This window comes from Nicotiana attenuata, chromosome 6, assembly GCF_001879085.1.
Source record: "Nicotiana attenuata strain UT chromosome 6, NIATTr2, whole genome shotgun sequence".
In the NCBI taxonomy this organism is placed as follows: Eukaryota; Viridiplantae; Streptophyta; class Magnoliopsida; order Solanales; family Solanaceae; genus Nicotiana; species Nicotiana attenuata.
This window is the reverse complement of record NC_031994.1, coordinates 14,074,792-14,091,754: the sequence shown is the minus strand read 5'-3', so window position 1 is coordinate 14,091,754 and position 16,963 is coordinate 14,074,792. Positions and strand designations below refer to the sequence as shown.

The 16,963-nt window shown below is 35.5% G+C and overlaps 2 protein-coding genes across 2 annotated transcripts; both read right to left on the bottom strand.

Annotated features, from left to right (window-relative positions):
- Window positions 5,782-9,387, bottom strand: LOC109226620 (probable WRKY transcription factor 71). Its single transcript, XM_019391440.1, has 3 exons — window positions 8,610-9,387; window positions 7,924-8,067; window positions 5,782-6,539 (listed from the first exon to the last, which is right to left on the bottom strand). Exons 1-3 carry the CDS (start codon window positions 9,083-9,085, stop codon window positions 6,215-6,217), a joined length of 945 nt encoding a protein of 314 aa, XP_019246985.1. The 5' UTR covers window positions 9,086-9,387; the 3' UTR covers window positions 5,782-6,214.
- Window positions 11,902-16,963, bottom strand: LOC109226619. Its single transcript, XM_019391439.1, has 4 exons — window positions 16,808-16,963; window positions 15,488-15,555; window positions 14,495-14,628; window positions 11,902-12,749 (listed from the first exon to the last, which is right to left on the bottom strand). The coding sequence occupies exons 1-4, from the start codon at window positions 16,950-16,952 to the stop codon at window positions 12,230-12,232; spliced, it is 867 nt and encodes a 288-aa protein (XP_019246984.1). The 5' UTR covers window positions 16,953-16,963; the 3' UTR covers window positions 11,902-12,229.

The window sequence follows — 16,963 nt, the reverse complement described above, 5'->3', positions numbered from 1 at the left end:
AGCAACAGGCGTCTCAGGTGCCTGCACTCCGACTGGAGCTACTGGTGGCTCCTCTATAGCAGCTCGTGCGGGTGCTCTGGCTGCACCGTGTGGACGTCTTCGGTCTCTACCCCGGCCTCGGCCCCGACCTCTCGCGGCTCTAGCGGGCGGTGCAGGTGTCTGGTCGTCTGATCCGGTTGTACGTGTCCACGCCATCTGTGAGAGAATAGAAAGACAGAATTTTAGAATTTTGAAGTCAACAATTTCGCACGACAAGGAATCAAAGAAGTGAAATTTTCCTAACAATTCCATAGCCTCCAGAGGATAAGTACAGACATCTCCATACCGATCCTCGAGACTCTACTAAACCTGCTTGTGACTCATAACACCTATGAACCTTGAGCTCTGATACCAACTTGTCACGACCCAAATCTCCCTCCGTAAGATGTCGTGACGGCACCTAGTAGATAAGACTAGGTAAGCCTAACAGTTGCGGAATAACTGAATAACAACAGAATGAACAACTAAACCTCAACATAAACAGGTATATACATAGTTAAAGCTGGAAAACTACCGCTCGACATGTACAAGTAAAACCAACAACTATGAGTATAAATAACTCCCAAAGACCCGGTAGTCTCAAGTCATAATCTCTAAGGAATTGTTCTAAATGTCTCTATTTATCAACATCTAGGAAAAATAAAGAAGAACGATATAAAAGGATAGAGTGGGACTCCGAGGTCTACGGATACTGGCAGATATATCTTGAAGTCTCCGTAGCAACATCACGTACTCTCAACTAATAGCGGGGCTGGTAGGAGGTACCTAGGTCTGCATACCAAATATGTGTAGAAGAGTAGCATGAGTACACCACAACGGTACCCATCAAGTGCAAAGCCTAACCTCGGTAGAGTAGTGACGAGGTCAGGTCAGGGCCCTACTAGAATATAATAATTTAAGGTAGAAGATATAGCAATATAATAAATGACTCAAAATTTAACAAGAAGAAATTACAGAAAGGTAACAATACAACACATAGGGATAAACAATAGGGGCGCTCCCGAGGTACCGCCTCGTAGTACCAAAAGTAAATACTCAACAGGGGATCTCCCAAGGTACCGCCTCGTAGTCCCAAAAGTAAATATGCAACGGGATATCTCTCGATCTACCACCTCGTAGTCCCAAAAGTAAATATGCAACGGGGATCTCCCCATGTACCGCCTCGTAATCCCAAAAGTAATTATGCAACAGGGGATCTCCCGAGGTAACGCCTCGTAGTCCCAAAAGTAAACACACAGCTTGAAACCGATGGAAACAACAATTAACAGCAATAAATCCTACAGTTTAAGACCAAATACAAATTAAGGAAAAAGCATGAATTCAACTAAGTATGCTGCACAGATTCCAAATAAGCATTTAAGACACATAGACATACGATATTAGGATAAACAGGATAACTACACATGCTGAGATAACTCATTTAAGATATAATATGTTATTGTTCAGTAAAAATTGAATTTTCAACAATTAGCTTGTGTACGCACTCGTCACCTCGCGTACACGGCACTCGTCATATCATAGAATTGTCATAACAGTACCAAATCCTAAGGAGATTTTTCCCACACAAGGTTAGGCAATCCACTTACCTCGAACCAAGCTCAATCAGTCAATAAGAATGCCCTTTCCGACTCCAAATGTCCCAAATCTAGCCAAAAGCAATTACATACTATAAATATAACTATAAGAAACCAATCTAATTAATAAAATCAAGACTTTAACAAGAAATTAGAAAATCGCTCCAAAAGTCAACCCAGGCCCACGTCTCGAAATCGGGTAAAAGTTACAAAATACGAATACCCCTTCAACCACGAGTTCACCCATACCAAAATTACTCAAATCCGATACCAAAACCCCAAATATCGGTTGAAGAAAATTCCAACTTTTTTCTCAAATTTCTCAACCCAAATCCTTAATTGAATGAAGAAATTAATGATAGATTAGTATAATATAACCAAAACGAGTCAAGAATCATTACCCAAATATTTCCTCTGAAAAACCCTTGAAATTTTGCCTTAATCCGAGCTCTCTACGTCCCAAAAAAAATGGAATAAAAACCCTCGATTTTGAAATTTAATCTGATGCCCAGGTCTTTTCTTCTTCGCGAAGCACGAAATTCTCAGCTGCTAGATTCCCATTCGCGAACGCGACCCCTCATACGCGAACGCGGAGAACAATTTCCTTCACCTTCGGAACGCGTGGCCAACTTCGCGAACGTGAAGAACAAACTCTGCTGGCCTCCCAGATACCCTTCGTGAACGCGAGACATCTCTCGCGAACGCGATGAAGGAAACTAGCACCAGAACAATCAGTGATATTCTGCAATTCCAACAAGTCCCGAAATGTTCTGAACATGATCAAAATTACACCCGAGGACCCCCGGACCTCAACCAAACATACCAACAAGTCCTAAAACATCATACAAACTTAGCCGAGCCTTCAAATCACATCAAACAACGCTAAAAACACAAACCGCACCCAATTCAAGCTTAATGAACTTTGAAACTTCAAAATTCTATAACCGATGTCAAAACCTATCAAAACACGTACGATTGACCTCAAATTTTGCACACAAGTCACATTTGACATTACGGACCTACTTCAACTTCCGTAGTCAGAATCTGACCCCGGTATAAAAAAAAGTCCACTCCCGGTCAAACTTCCCAAAAATTCAACTTTCGTCATTACAAGCCTAATTCAACCAATCCGGACTAAGTCCAAAATCACCCAACGGAGCTAACAGAATCAACGAAACTCAATTTCGGAGTCGTCTTCACACAGCTCTAACTATGGTCAATTTTCTAGAACTTAAGCTTCTATTTTAGGGACTAAGTGTCCCATTTCACTCCAAAACCAAAAATAAAATCTCCCGGCAAGTCACATAAGCATAAAATAAAACAAAGGAAGTAGTAGATAGGGGATCGAGACTAATACTCTCAAAATGACCGGTCAGATTATTACAAATAAGCACCAAAGAAGATAAAGAGATGGAACGAGTGTACCAGGAGTCCGGATGCCACACTAAATTTGATATCACACTTCAATTGATTTGATGATATTGATACCACACTTCACTTGAATACTTGATATTTGATTATTATAATTTTGTAGTGGCTAAAGTAAATATTTGATGAAACTTGAAATAATATGTAATTGAGAACTTGAGAGCGATAAACAATATTATCAAGAGAGAGTTGAGAGAGAATTAGAATAGTAAGAGAGCAAATTGTGAGAGAAAATAAAGAAGATGGGGCTACTTATAGTTTTTAAAAGGTTAAAATTGTAATTTATCAATTATTATGGGTGGGGGGCAATTTTCTTAAGAGGGTAGGCCGAAATGGTCAAAAATGCAAAAATGACCGTTGCCCAACGGTCATTTTTGAATTTGACCATTGGCAACGGTAAAACGGTAATCGGGCTGGACCACGCTTAGCCCAGTAAAAACGCGATACTGGGTTACCGTGTTCCGGGGCACCGGTTACCCAAAAAGGCTCGCCCCCCATCCAGCTAAATCCCTAACCCTAACCAACCCGTCCCACCCCCGTAGCGGACCAAGCTGATTGGGGCTAAATCGGGTCAAACTGGATTGGCAGTGGGCTGACCCGGGCTGAACCGGGTCGAACTATGTTGGCAGTAGGCTGGCCCGGCCCGTTTAACAGGCTTAGTTTTGATCCTTAAGATATACAACAAAAACTAATGATTTAGTGCCAAAAGAAAACAATAAAGTAGTCTATTTTTGTACCTGAATCAGGTATGAAAAAATCAACGTGTGGGATGGAGCAATGAGACTCATGAAGTTGAAATAAGCAAATTAACTTTGTTTGGGAGAAGTCGATGTCAATTATATTCTTAGCTAGTGCTTTCTCAACCTAACAATAACCTGCTCTCTTTTGACTTTCACTTGTATCAATGCCATTTAACGTATTAGGACTAAAAAGGTCAACAATGTCATGCCCCTCTCGTTAATTGCATGGGCTCCATAGTCTACTTCCATCCAAACTATATATTCGTAGACACAATACCATGATTGATAATCGTATGGCACATCCAAACTATATATTCGTAGGCACAATACCATGATTGATAATCGTATGGCATGAATAGAATCCTCTAATAATAAGAAGCATTTTCCTCTTTAAAAGGTTTTATGCTATGCGAATTTAAATTAGTCAAACTTATAGGTTTACCGGATGCCTTATATATATAGAAAAGAATTGATCAAAGGGAGAAAAACCAATTTAAAAGAAGAGAATGAAAATACTGAGAGTTCATTTGGTACGAGAGATAAGGAATAATTAATTTCGAATTAAATTTGAGTTAGTTTATTCGACATTTGATTGGGATAAAATTGCGATATAACTAATTCCGAAATTAATTATTTCAAAATTGTTGTATTACTATGAGAGAGTGGAATAACAATCTCGAAATAACTAATCCTATTATAATTAAGTCTGAAATAATTTGTTTCCAGCCAAACGGCCCTAAAGGAGTAAAGGAGGTGAGCCCAACATAACGTGTTTCATACGTTAGCATATGCCTCCAATAATGCATGATTATTTCGGCGTGTTACTCGAAAATAGTTGAAACTTTCTTCACCACTTTCCATAAACAGCACTTATGAACGCTCTGTGGAATTAAACACGACTGGTAGAAACAATTAAATATAGGATGTGCAACTTTAAGTGAAGCGGTATTTTTGGAGATTTTGAGTAGCATGGCTTAATATTATAACCCAAAAAAGGACCGTATTCTCCAAAGTGTAATATTTTTTAAGCGGTAATATGGTCACTATAATAGTAAGTCAAAAAATTATTATTTATGTTACATTAAAGTAACTAAACTTTACCAAAATAGTAAAATCGTAAAGTCATTTTTATCACATAAGAGTAACGGAACAATATGTGAATCCTCTTAACATAGAAATTACTGACTGGAAAGTCAAATTTCCAATTCAAAAATAAATACATATGACTGGACTAAGGTTACCTTAACTAGAAAAGAGTCTTAGCTTTATAAAACCTCAAATAACATCGATTCATAGAACTCGTTAAAGATGTCATCTTGACCTAATAATATCATTCATCCACAAATTGAAAACTGAAAACCCTCCATTCCTTTGTATCTTGGACTTGGTGTCCCCTATCAATATTTCCTCTAATTAATAGCTTCATTTTAAGGGGTTCTCGCTGTTAGGTGTTTGCCATAATTTTCTTACCATATTTGGTTTTCCTATCTCTTGAAGGAAAAGGGCAATATAATTACCTTAACTGGGTTTTCCTTTTTGTAAAAGAAAATTATAAATCTCCAATATTTGGCTAGTCCTTTTTCTTGTAGGAAAAGGTTTGGACTTCTATAAATTGAGGATCCTTCATTCACATTCAGTAGCATCCACAATGTAGCCATAGGGGGCTTGAGAGTCTTGTTTAGGGGGAGAACTTTACGGGACAAGTGTTAGTGTGTCACTTGTGTTTGCCTCTTCGTGAGGTTGTCTCTCGATATTTTGTACTCTCTTTTTATATAGTGGATTGCTCATCTCCGCTGTGGACGTAGGTCAGTTGACCGAACCACGTTAAATGTTTGTGTCTCTTTTGGTAGATTTCTTTGTTGTTGGATATATCGTCGTTCAAGGTTTTCTTTACTAGCTTCCGCATGACACCTGGTTTTTTCGGTCCCAACACTAGCTACCCTTTCCTTATTCAAACAATTCCAGCTAGGAATATGCTGACCATAACGTACTCCAATAAGTCAAAAATCAGTTTAAATTTCTTTGTACTGACAGTATAAGACAGACAATTTACTATAAAGGGTAAAATTATACTAATAATTCAAAATTATATAAATCGCAAGTGTATATCTACGTTAAATCCTTTTATCAAGGATTTGCACTGAATTCCCGATCTGATGCATTTTTCCTTTAGTACTTCCCCACTTGCACAACATCAAAACAAATTAAGTGCAGCATCCAGGAAAGAAATAGACTAGGCAGGGATAGGGACGGATCTAGTAGCGTAGATGAACCCATAACTTTTCTAGAGCTAGAATTTTCTGTGTAAAACTTCTGGAATTGCTAAAATATTGAACTATGAACCCAGAACTCACGCAAGGTAATGGGCTCATTCTATGGTCGGAACCCGAGTCCTGAAACCATAGCATTAAAATTCTGGATCCGACTCTGTGACTAGGATGTCTCTGGTTTATGGATCCATGAGCCATATTCTTGACTTTGGTGTTGATGATAATTATAGGGAGAATTAATGAGGAGATTTTGGTTGCTTGTGGGATTAAGCATATGGGCAAAGATTTCTGGAGGAAAATTTTGCATTAAGTGTGATGAGGATAAGAATGAAGGTGAAAACATAGAAGCTGCATTGCCTCTAAGAGTTGCTGGACAATAATGGTTGTGTTGGCCTTCATATGTTGTGATCACGATTGATGGATCTTCATATGATCTTTCCACACGTTTCTTCACATTGCACTTTTGAGTTGTGCATCTGTAATAATTCCTACAAAATATATCAGCAGCAAAGTGAAAGCACTCTAGTCAAATTGGTTTGGTAAAATAATCTTTTAAATTTTAAGTTGTGCACAAATAGTGTATGTATATATAGAGAGAGTTAAATATCTCTATAATAGCCTCGTTTATTTCGATATTTTTTGGCTGATGTATAGAGTATATTATAACAATATGAAAAATTAGTTCCAAGAAATACTTACCGTTATAGTGATCGAAGTGTATAGAGGATGACTATTATAGAAAAGTTTGACTGTAGTTCTTTTTATACTATCACGTTAAGTTGACCTATAATAATATGTATGCAACTCCTCATAGAAAACCTAGTACCAAAATTAGTCTTAAAATTCGGTTAAATTGTACTGGTAGATAAAAAAGAATTACGTGCCATCGTATATAACTTAAATCCAATCCTTTTGGCTTGGAGTGTACAAACCGAATCGAAAAATCGCACCCAACCGAAAAGTCGAACCAAACCGATTAAAAATTCCGATGAGGTTTGGTTTGATTTGGTTTGGTATTGAGTAAAAAAAATTGAACCAAACCGACATATAAATATATAATTTTTATATAGATTTTTCTTTCAAAAATGTGTAGAAATATTTGAGATTCTCTTATGAGATATAATATTTAATAGAATATGAAGTGCTCCATTTTTATTAACTTTAAATAATGTGTTGTATGAACATTTTCTTATCAAGTGTTATTGAAATGCGTCAATCTCTTTGTTATTCCATATTCATATATCAAGATCTGTTAAATTAATCTTAGATCTTTTTCGAATTTGAAGTGGTATTTCGATAATCAAAAATTAAATAGAACATATCATTATTTAGGTATCACATTGATTTTTATGTTTAATTTTTAATTTCGGTTAACTTTTAAAGTGTATATCAACGGAAAATTTATTGTCAAACAACTAAAAGAATAACTATCATGAGAAAATTCTCCCATAAGAATATTTTAATAGATCATATGTTTGTTAATTTTTTCAATTTTTATTAAACATATATTTACTTATAAAAAATTTAACAAAGTAAGATTGACATATTATTCATGTAACAAAAAAACTCGAAAAACCCCGAAAAATCCAGCAAAATCGAACCAATCCAAACCGATTTAATTAGTTTGGTTTGATTTTACAAAAAAAATCAAACCAACCCGGTCCATATATGCCCCTACTTTTGGCATAGTATCTTTCTTGCAACGGAGCAAAATTTCATCTAGTTTAAGCTACTATTTTGAACATGGAACATGCCAGTAATCAAAGATTTTGAGTAGTAACTTAAGCAACGTTAATTAATGAATAAGTTCACATATTAGTCCTAATAATTGAGATTAGCTGAGATTGATTTTTATTGAATGGAAGATACTACCTTGGGAAAGGGCTGTTCTTCACTGCTTTCTGTCCATATTTTCTCCATCTATAACCATCTTCAAGATTGTCAATCTCACTTTTAGTCATGAAGGCAAATCTTGCTTCTTTTGGCTTCTTTTCTCCTTTCTTTTTTGCTTTGCTCCTGAAAATAATTATCAATAATTTTGTATACGAGCAATTTTTCTATCTTAGACAGAAATTTTATAAATTTTATGTATGATTTAACTGAATTAAATTAGCGGTAAATTAGGGTTTTGTTTTGTACCAAAATGCTAAAACTATAAAAATAGAAACAATTAGGATGAGGGGAGACGGTCAAAATATCAAAGGAAAATAACATTGTATAACCGTTCTCAAAATAATAGCCCAAAAAAATATTTTTTGTATGCATATACATTTTTGTATGTTATATGAAAAAAAATACACACTTTTTCAGCTATCGAATGTAAATAATTTTCATTGTGGGCTAAAAGTGCTCTTTGGCCAAATATTAATTTCCATATACTCGAAAGAAACTTGGAGAATAGTCAAGATTCCACCCATGGAATAACATAGAAATTAAACTATGACTAGAATTAGTCCAATTAATATATAATCTAATCCTTGAAGATAAGAAATTAAAGAAACGTCCCAAAGGAGAAATTGTTAATATGATCTTATGTGAGCACAAAAAAAATGACTTACTCTTTCTTAGACTTGTCATCTCCTTCTTCTTGACATCCTTTTCCTTGCATAAGTTTCTTGATTTTGGAAGAATCTTCTTCCCCTCCAGCCTCATTAGAGGTAGAAGAAATCGAAGAATTCGTCGTGGGTGGAATTTCAACACTAGTTCCTTCCAAAGGCGAATCTAGGACGGGTTCTGTAGCAGAGACGACACTACTTTTCCTAGAAGAGTAGTCGTGACGATCAACTTGTGGACAAACAACTTCAGAGGATGAACAAGACATGCCAAAAGCACTTGATAAAGTGTTATAATCCATAGAACTATGCAAACACTCAGTGAGAGTCATGTAAGAAGAAGGAACAAATTGTTGATGTGGATTTTGAATATTATTAGGAGGTGTATGGTCATAATTTGAGGCTGGATTTTCACCAAAGAAAGGAAATGTATTGATCCCTTCAGTTCCCATGTAATCATGATAGAAAGGGTTGTTAGACATATTGGAGCAAATGGTATTGGGAATATTTAAGAAAAATAGAATCAAGACTAACAAAAGAAGAAGATATTACTCCTAATATATTTTTTAGCCTTTACTTTAAGGTGAAGAGAGAAAAAAATTAAAGTAGAGGATCAAGAAGAAGAAAGAAAGAAAGAAAGAATGGAACTACTCAAGATTCTTAAAGAAAATCTTGTACACTATGTTTGTGCAATTATAAGAAAATAAAGAGCTAATTAATGAGCTAGTATAGCTTGTTAGGAAGTAGAAAAGGATGGTCCTTTTTGAAGAAAAATAGAACTCAGGAAGTTTCAAAAGTAGTAAAAATGACTTTAGTTTTGCTACATATATATAATATCCCACATAATATAATTTTTGGAAAATTCCCAGGGAAATACGCAGTCGCTACTCTTTGGGTGTGCATTGGGTACGTAAAGTACTTACTATGCAATAGCTCGTAAATCACACAGGAAATGTAAGCTGTACTAAGTAAGCCCGGTGCAACAAGTTCTGACTGAGAAGACTTCTGACACCACGTAATGTTGATAAACAAAGAATTCAATGATTACCTTTAGTGAAATTAAATTAAACATGTCATAGAAGTCATGCGAAAAAGTCTTAAAAGATATTTCAAACTTGAAAGTGTAAATTTCCAAGTAACAACAATACTTAAATTGGACGATGTTCCTTTCATTAGGTATAGTTTGAATATACAGGATCGCTGTCTTTATCATCACCGCAAATTGATACATACTATATACTTTCTCCAAGTGCGTAAATGAATATGTGAGTTTAATGAGAAATATAGTTCTCGATCGTAGACAATAAAAAAGGAATAGAATTAGAGTTTAAAAAAAATTGTGAATAGTCTAATTAATCTGTAACTTCTGTTGTTTTGATGAAGAAAAAGACAACGAATCTCCCTCATATTTGGCGATTGGTCTAAAATAATCCTTTAAATTTACGCCTGAGTAGTAATTATAGCCCTTTATATTTTTTAAAATTGAGCACTTTTAATCTCCGTTATATTTAAAGCATACTGATTAGCCCCTTCTATGCATTATTTAAGTTTATTGTTTAGCACATCACTTAGCTTCTAGTACGATAAATTTCCTTTGTCCCATTGTTAGAGGCTGAAACATTCGCGACGTCTATCACGGAACAATAAAGTAATTAATAATTTAAATTCGAACTGTAATATAAATTATGTAATATCCTGTAGTAGTTATTATCCAATTAAATCTTTCACAATTATTTGTTAATTAATATTCTTTTCCAATAAAAACAACACAACGAAAGGGACATAAGGTAAATGGTTAACGAAAGGGTATTTTTGGGATCACACGTGTTCGGAAAATTATAGAGGAGAAATGGCACTGTGTAGCTACTCTCAAAATAATATATATATATACAAATTTTATACATTTTTTGGCAACAGAATGTAAATAGTTTCTACTTTCTAGCGCCGGCTAAAAGTGATAAAATCCTAATTTTAGAAGCAGATCTAAAATTTAAGGTCGATGTATTAGATCTTTAAAATCTTAACATTAAATTTATTGAACTTTTAAAATTATACTTTTAGATCTAGTATTCTTGGAAAATTTTTGTATATAAACATATATTTTGAGTTTAAAATATTAAATTCAGATGAAGGGGCGCATCAAACGCTCGGGAATTGGCACCCGCCATTTCACCGTAGACATCAAGGCACACGGGCACGTGGGAGACTTTTCGATTGCATGCCTTACGTCCTGCTGATAAATTCCGTCCGTCATCCTCATGGCCAAATATTCATTTTCTAGTTGTTATTAGCTGGATGTAAAAAATATTTGTTAAATTAATAATAATAATGTTAATAAATAGAATAGTGTTTTAAATAAAAAAAATTCAATTTTAACTGCAAAGGAATCCAATACAATTTCACTCTTTTGAGTCGAAACTTCACAACTCAAATTCCAGCGAAGGCAATTTCGTATGGAATTCTATGTGTATACAGAAAAAGTTTATCAAACGAGGAAAAACAGTCATTATCTGAACTCCCGCATAGTATGCTGGAGCTTCACAACTAATAGTTCTGAAATCCAGCATGTTATACTGGAGTTACACCTACAGGAAATTTTCGAACTTTAAGAACAAATCATGGAGTTTTTATTAGATCCAGCATACAATGCTGGGTTTTGCCTTTAGGTTCCAAACTTCGTGCATACTATGTTGGGGCTTCACCTGTAGAAAATTTTAGCATTTCATCTTCAAAGAATTTTAAAACTCCAAGAACACTTTCTAGAGTGTTGAACCAAAAAAATTTCATACTCCAGCAATTGTTCCTGGAGTTCTTCCAAGTTTTAGGTGGGAGTATATTTGTCTAGACATGTATTTCCGCATTAACAAGGCTACTTCGCCAATACAATTTAAAAGTTGGCCGAACTCTAATAGCCGACCCAAAAATGGCTATTTATCCATCATTCACAACTCGTCCGCTTAATTAGAAGTTCATTGCATAAATGGTAGTTAAACTCATCCTGTCTTTATCCCTTACAGAAAAAGATGAACATGAGAACATTGACGAGATATTTTGAATTTTGCCTGAACATCAAGAATCATGAATTTCATGATATACATGAACTCCAAATATTCACTTTAGCAGCTGACTAGCTAAAAGTGTAGTCGCATGCAGCATTAGTAAATTCTACACATTCCATAAATATCATATTTTCACATCATAACTGGCTCATACTCTATGGTGCTTGTGATTTCCTGATAAAAAATTTTGAAGTGATAAAAGTGATTTTTCGTGCTGGGGCTCTGAAAGCACATGAGGATAAGCGTTAAGCAGGCATTTCAGAAGACTATATAAAAGTGGGTCCGATCAAAAAGATACTCCCAACAAAAAATAAGCTAGAACTGATCAAGATCAATAGGAAGCTAATAACACATTTTTGGTCGTGCCTATGGGAGGTCGAGTCTCATCTCTGACATAGTCAAAGAAAAAGAGGACCTTTGATGAATTGCCTGATATAATCCACATAGTACTGAATCCTAGATGTAACATGTTGCCTTCATGTGAATTTTGAAATGATCGTTGCTCATTACAGCATCTTATAAGCCCTTGTTCCATCATATGAGGAAAAGACGATCATTGGTCCATTGTCATGATTCTAACTTACTCATACCTCCATTGACATGGAAATATGATTTGAATACCTGACAAAGAATCTTTTGTTTTGTTGAATCAAGTATGTTTGCTCTATGTCCCCTATAAACTCCAAGCCTCAGCATTTCTTTCCCCTCTTTGGCAGCTCGTTTTCTCACCTCTGTCAGTGAACTCGCTTCCATGGAATCCACACTTGTCTTGCATTCAGATTTCTCTGCAACATTTTCTGCTTGCTCCTTGCTGTTTTTGACATTGTCATCATTCGGTTGGCTATCCTCGTTATTATCAGGACTCTTGTTTCCCCACCACCTATATGTTACAGTAGACAAGCCATCCGATGGAAACCCATACTTGAATTCATCATAACTGACTGAAGTCCCTCTTGTCAAGTTAGAGACACGGAAATGCGGTAAACTTCCAGATTGAGCAACCCTGGTACCTTGCTGCTGTGAGAAAGCTCCCGCTTTCGGCATTTCCATTGTGGAGCTAATACTCTTGTTTTGCAATGGAGAGCCCCTACATTAAAATATGTGGTGGAAAGCATCTCAATAGACGCTAATGATTTATATACTTCTGTTCTGTGGTACAGTAGTTTGAAGATAATGCAATAGATATTCTAAAATTCAGGATTGGCTCAGAAAAAAATCCATGTAATATTTAGTAAGGTAATTAGAGAATACATTTATTATAACCTAAATCATCTAAAATTGTAATATGGACGGTTTTGTTATTAAGGAAAAATAATCTTACATTTGGTTAATAATTGCGTGGATGGACTGAAATTGGAATCAAACTTTTGGGGACAATAATGTTCTTGATCTATCAAAGTTTATGTTATTTAATCTACACCTATTTCTTAAAAAAAGATAAAAACTAAAAATAATTTAACACATAAAATAAGACATAAATGTGTAAAAAGTTCAAGACATTAAATAAACAAATTATAATAAAATAATTTAATAAATATAAGTATAACATTATATTTGGTTGGTGCATAGATCAAAATTCTGTTCCAACGTAGCCTACCACATCATATCAAAGGGGTAAAATCTATCTTTTTGGGCTTTATATAGTTGAATTTTGATCAGCATATAAGCAATGCCACCTGTCATACGATATTGAATAATATGAAAATACCCTATTTTGCTAATATGTCAAGCATATAATAAAACACCAAATTACTATATGGAAGTGTAACCTGGTGTATCGGATTTTTAGAAGTAATGCGATCTCTTACATAGTATCTAATCGGCATATATATCAAATATGCAACTGTTACTATGGTGGTACATCCACCCCCATTACCAATACCGCCACCACATCCCCCCTCCCTTCCCACTCCTTTGTCACACGAATCAGTTGAACAAATGAGTCAAATACATAAACAGAGTCAAATACATAATCAAGCCGTACTCATTCACATGATTCTAAAGTGAGTCACAGGGTAAAGCTGCATGTATCCCTCAACTGTCTACTGCAGTATGTATCAAACAGAGAACTAGAACATAGGCAATGTAAAGAGGATTGTTCAGAATGACAACATATTGCATTCCTATTAACTATAATTATTCCCACCAAGCTCCAGTAAGAATCTCTCTACAAGCTTCACTCCCAGTCAAGCTTTCTAAGCCCACACAATTTGTTTTCTAACGAAAATTTTGGCTGTGGATATTGCATTCAGTTCAGTTCCCAACCTGAGAACCATATAGCCAGATGATCTGGTACTAATATGGTTTAAGGTTGACAGGCTTCTTGAATGATAGTAGCTTTATGGAATATAACCATTAGTGCACAAACAACTGCTTAGAAGTATCCCCTGTCTTTTAATACAAAATTCATACTGTCTGAATGGTATAAGGGATAGCTGCGCAGATACTTCAGTAGTGAAAAAGAGGATGTCTGGAAAGGTTTTAACTTTGGAATTTCTATCTTCTACGACAGCCCTTAGGGAAGATGACAGAAACTAGGCCTGAGATTACTCATGAGCCCTGACACATCAAGTAACTGGTAAAGTTCCTCGTGTTCTTAATCAATCGTTAAGAGCCTTACTGAAACATCCAACATTGGAAAGATAAAAGGTCATGCTCGAAGCAGCATTTCCGGTATCAAGTCCAAAAGTGGACTGATGCAACTACTTTGAGTATTTCACTCGTTTAACTGATCAGATTCGATAGCCATTTTCTATGAAGTAGTTTATTGATATGATCAGACATAATAAGTTGGACTCCGCTAATAAAAGTATAACATGTTAAATGACTTACGGAAATGATGAGATTGCAGAACTGGCTAAAGAATCATGCTTCTCTCCAGCAGCTTTAGGGAATTCCACAGATCGCTCTTGTTTTTCCCTCGATGCCTCCTTCTTTATATCTTCAATACTCTTTCCAGAGATGACCTGAAAATCTCAAATAAATACAGATGCATAAACAAGCATCGCACAAGCATTTCATTGGATCCCACTACCACAATAATGTTTAGGCTAACAGGCAAAATAGAACACGTGAATCATATCTTATAATTGACTGTAGTGCAAGTGTCATAACAACCTGGTAAAAGGACGGGCTCCTTCAGGCAGACTTCAGATGATGTGAGTGCTTAAAATTTACCGTGCAATGATCATACCTATTGGTGCGCAGTGAACTATATAAATAGTTTTCTATAATTAGATCAATAATATTTGATCTGACAAGAAAATATCACAACATAATGTTTGAAAGGGTCACAAAAACATTCTACCATCTGGAATCAACAAGGTATTCTTTATCATAGAAGAACCAAACCAACAGGCAACAGTGCTGGTATGATAAATCTTGCATTTTCTCCGCATTTTTGGGACTCTATGTTCAAGAATTTCAGTCAATATATACTCAACATCAAAAGGGAGATAAAAGTTATGTTCCTTCCCTAAGCTCCAGTTAACTGTCATATGTTTCGTTTCTTTCGTCCATTTACCCTTCTAGCTACAGTCCACCATAAAAAATCATGTTTAAAATATATTTTGCTAGCATCACAAAACTGTCAAAATGTGAGTTGCAATCTTTTTAGAAGTTTAATGGGAAAGATCCCCACCATAAATAGTTTGACCGATAAGCTGCCGAAATGTGAAAAGTTTAGCAGCCTAGTGTGAACTTGTTGATTATTTCTTCTCTTAGTTATTTAGCGATAAAATCTCTCAAGGGAATAATGTTGATGCTTCGAAATAGAGAAACTTCACTTTTCAAATGAGTACAACAAATCATCTTTGTATAGCCTACCTTTCGATACGGCCACCTCACCAGACCATTCTCATAGCATATTTTCTTCAGGACACTTGCACAAACACCTAGAAGATAGATGCCAATTAGATTAAAATATCAAATGTTCTTGTAATATTATGTAAAAGAAAGTGGAGATTGGCAAACATTGTCACAACTGAGCTTACAGTTAAAAAGTAGAAATTGACGAACATAACAGTTCAAAAATAGTATGATCAATTATTCTCTGATTCTTTCCTTGTTCTCCCAAAAAAAAAAAGAAGTAATATGGTCAAGTCCTGAAGTGTAATGTATAAACTTTGTCATTTGCTTATGAAATTGACTGTAAGGAAATGGGGTATTTGGGGGAAGGGGGGGGGGGGGGGAGTTGGTATAGGACATCAAACGGAACTATAACAAGAAACAGCTAAACATGCAACACCAACAAGCAATTCAAGATTTTATGACTTCTTTTCGTAGCAACTGGAATGCCGGTTTTTCAGGGTCTAAGTAACTTGCTCATAGTTGTTAATTTTCATCCTTTCAGACACTTGATTCCTGGATTTGAAATTAGTCAACAGAATTACAAAATTTCTAGTGCACATAAACATTGTGACTCGGTGAGAGTTATTAACTTTTTCTAGTGCAATAACAATATTCAGACAACATACTGCCTCTTGAAAGTGTCTACACCAGTTTTCATAATACCACCAAGGGCTTTGCTGGGATAGATGGGTCCCTCCACCCTTAATCAGAGACTCGGGTTCGAGCCTGACCTGGCATGGAGAAACCCCGTTTAATGGGCCCTACGCTGCTCGAATCTGGATTAGTTGGCTAGTGGGTAGCAGATACCATATGGTTATACCCCAATCAAGCTACATTGCAGCAACTATTTTCCAAATTTCAACTACTTTTCCAGACCCATGACAAAACACAAGCAGATAAAAATTTACATCAAACTAGATAGATACAGTGGGAAGTAGCAAGTATTCTATGACTTAATCGAGCTGCACACAAGCTGAGCCGAACACGATAAATAAATAAATTCATAAACCACTAAACTAATAGTTTTACGTTTAGCCTACAAACATCATTTTTAAGCCAGTAACACAGAATATCACTGCACCTATTACACTTTTGCAGCAGTGAGTATAAACTCAAGTAACGTTTATTTTAGAGTTTACATTTGTAAAAAAAGATATTTGTCTGAGCTGGTTTTTGCAAAAAGTAGCCAAAAATTCAAAATCTGAATTTGCAACTCTAAAACAAACAGCACCTAAGTATAAATATATCTTGAGGAATTATTATTATTTTCCGAAGGTGAAGGGAAAGGAAGATTACCTAGGGATTCAGCAGCATCAGAGAGAGGCAAATTGAACAACTTGGAGACCTGATCGAACGATATTGATTTTGGGTCGGTACTTGGGTTCGGAGTCGGATTCTGAATCGGGTTAGAAATTGGACCTGAACCCTGCAGATTACTCATGTTGAATTGGA

Bases quoted from the DNA above. Each gene is read 5' to 3' on its own strand.
- LOC109226620 (XM_019391440.1), bottom strand. From the start codon at position 9,085: ATGTCTAACAACCCTTTCTATCATGATTACATGGGAACTGAAGGGATC. The intron at 8,068-8,609 runs GTAAGTCATTTT...AATTATTTTCAG, and splicing joins GATGACAAGTCTAAGAAAGA to GAGCAAAGCAAAAAAGAAAG. The intron at 6,540-7,923 runs GTAGTATCTTCC...TATATTTTGTAG, and splicing joins AAGAACAGCCCTTTCCCAAG to GAATTATTACAGATGCACAA.
- LOC109226619 (XM_019391439.1), bottom strand. From the start codon at position 16,952: ATGAGTAATCTGCAGGGTTCAGGTCCAATTTCTAACCCGATTCAGAAT. The intron at 15,556-16,807 runs GTAATCTTCCTT...TCTATCTTCTAG, and splicing joins TGATGCTGCTGAATCCCTAG to GTGTTTGTGCAAGTGTCCTG. The intron at 14,629-15,487 runs GTAGGCTATACA...TGAGATTTTCAG, and splicing joins TGAGGTGGCCGTATCGAAAG to GTCATCTCTGGAAAGAGTAT.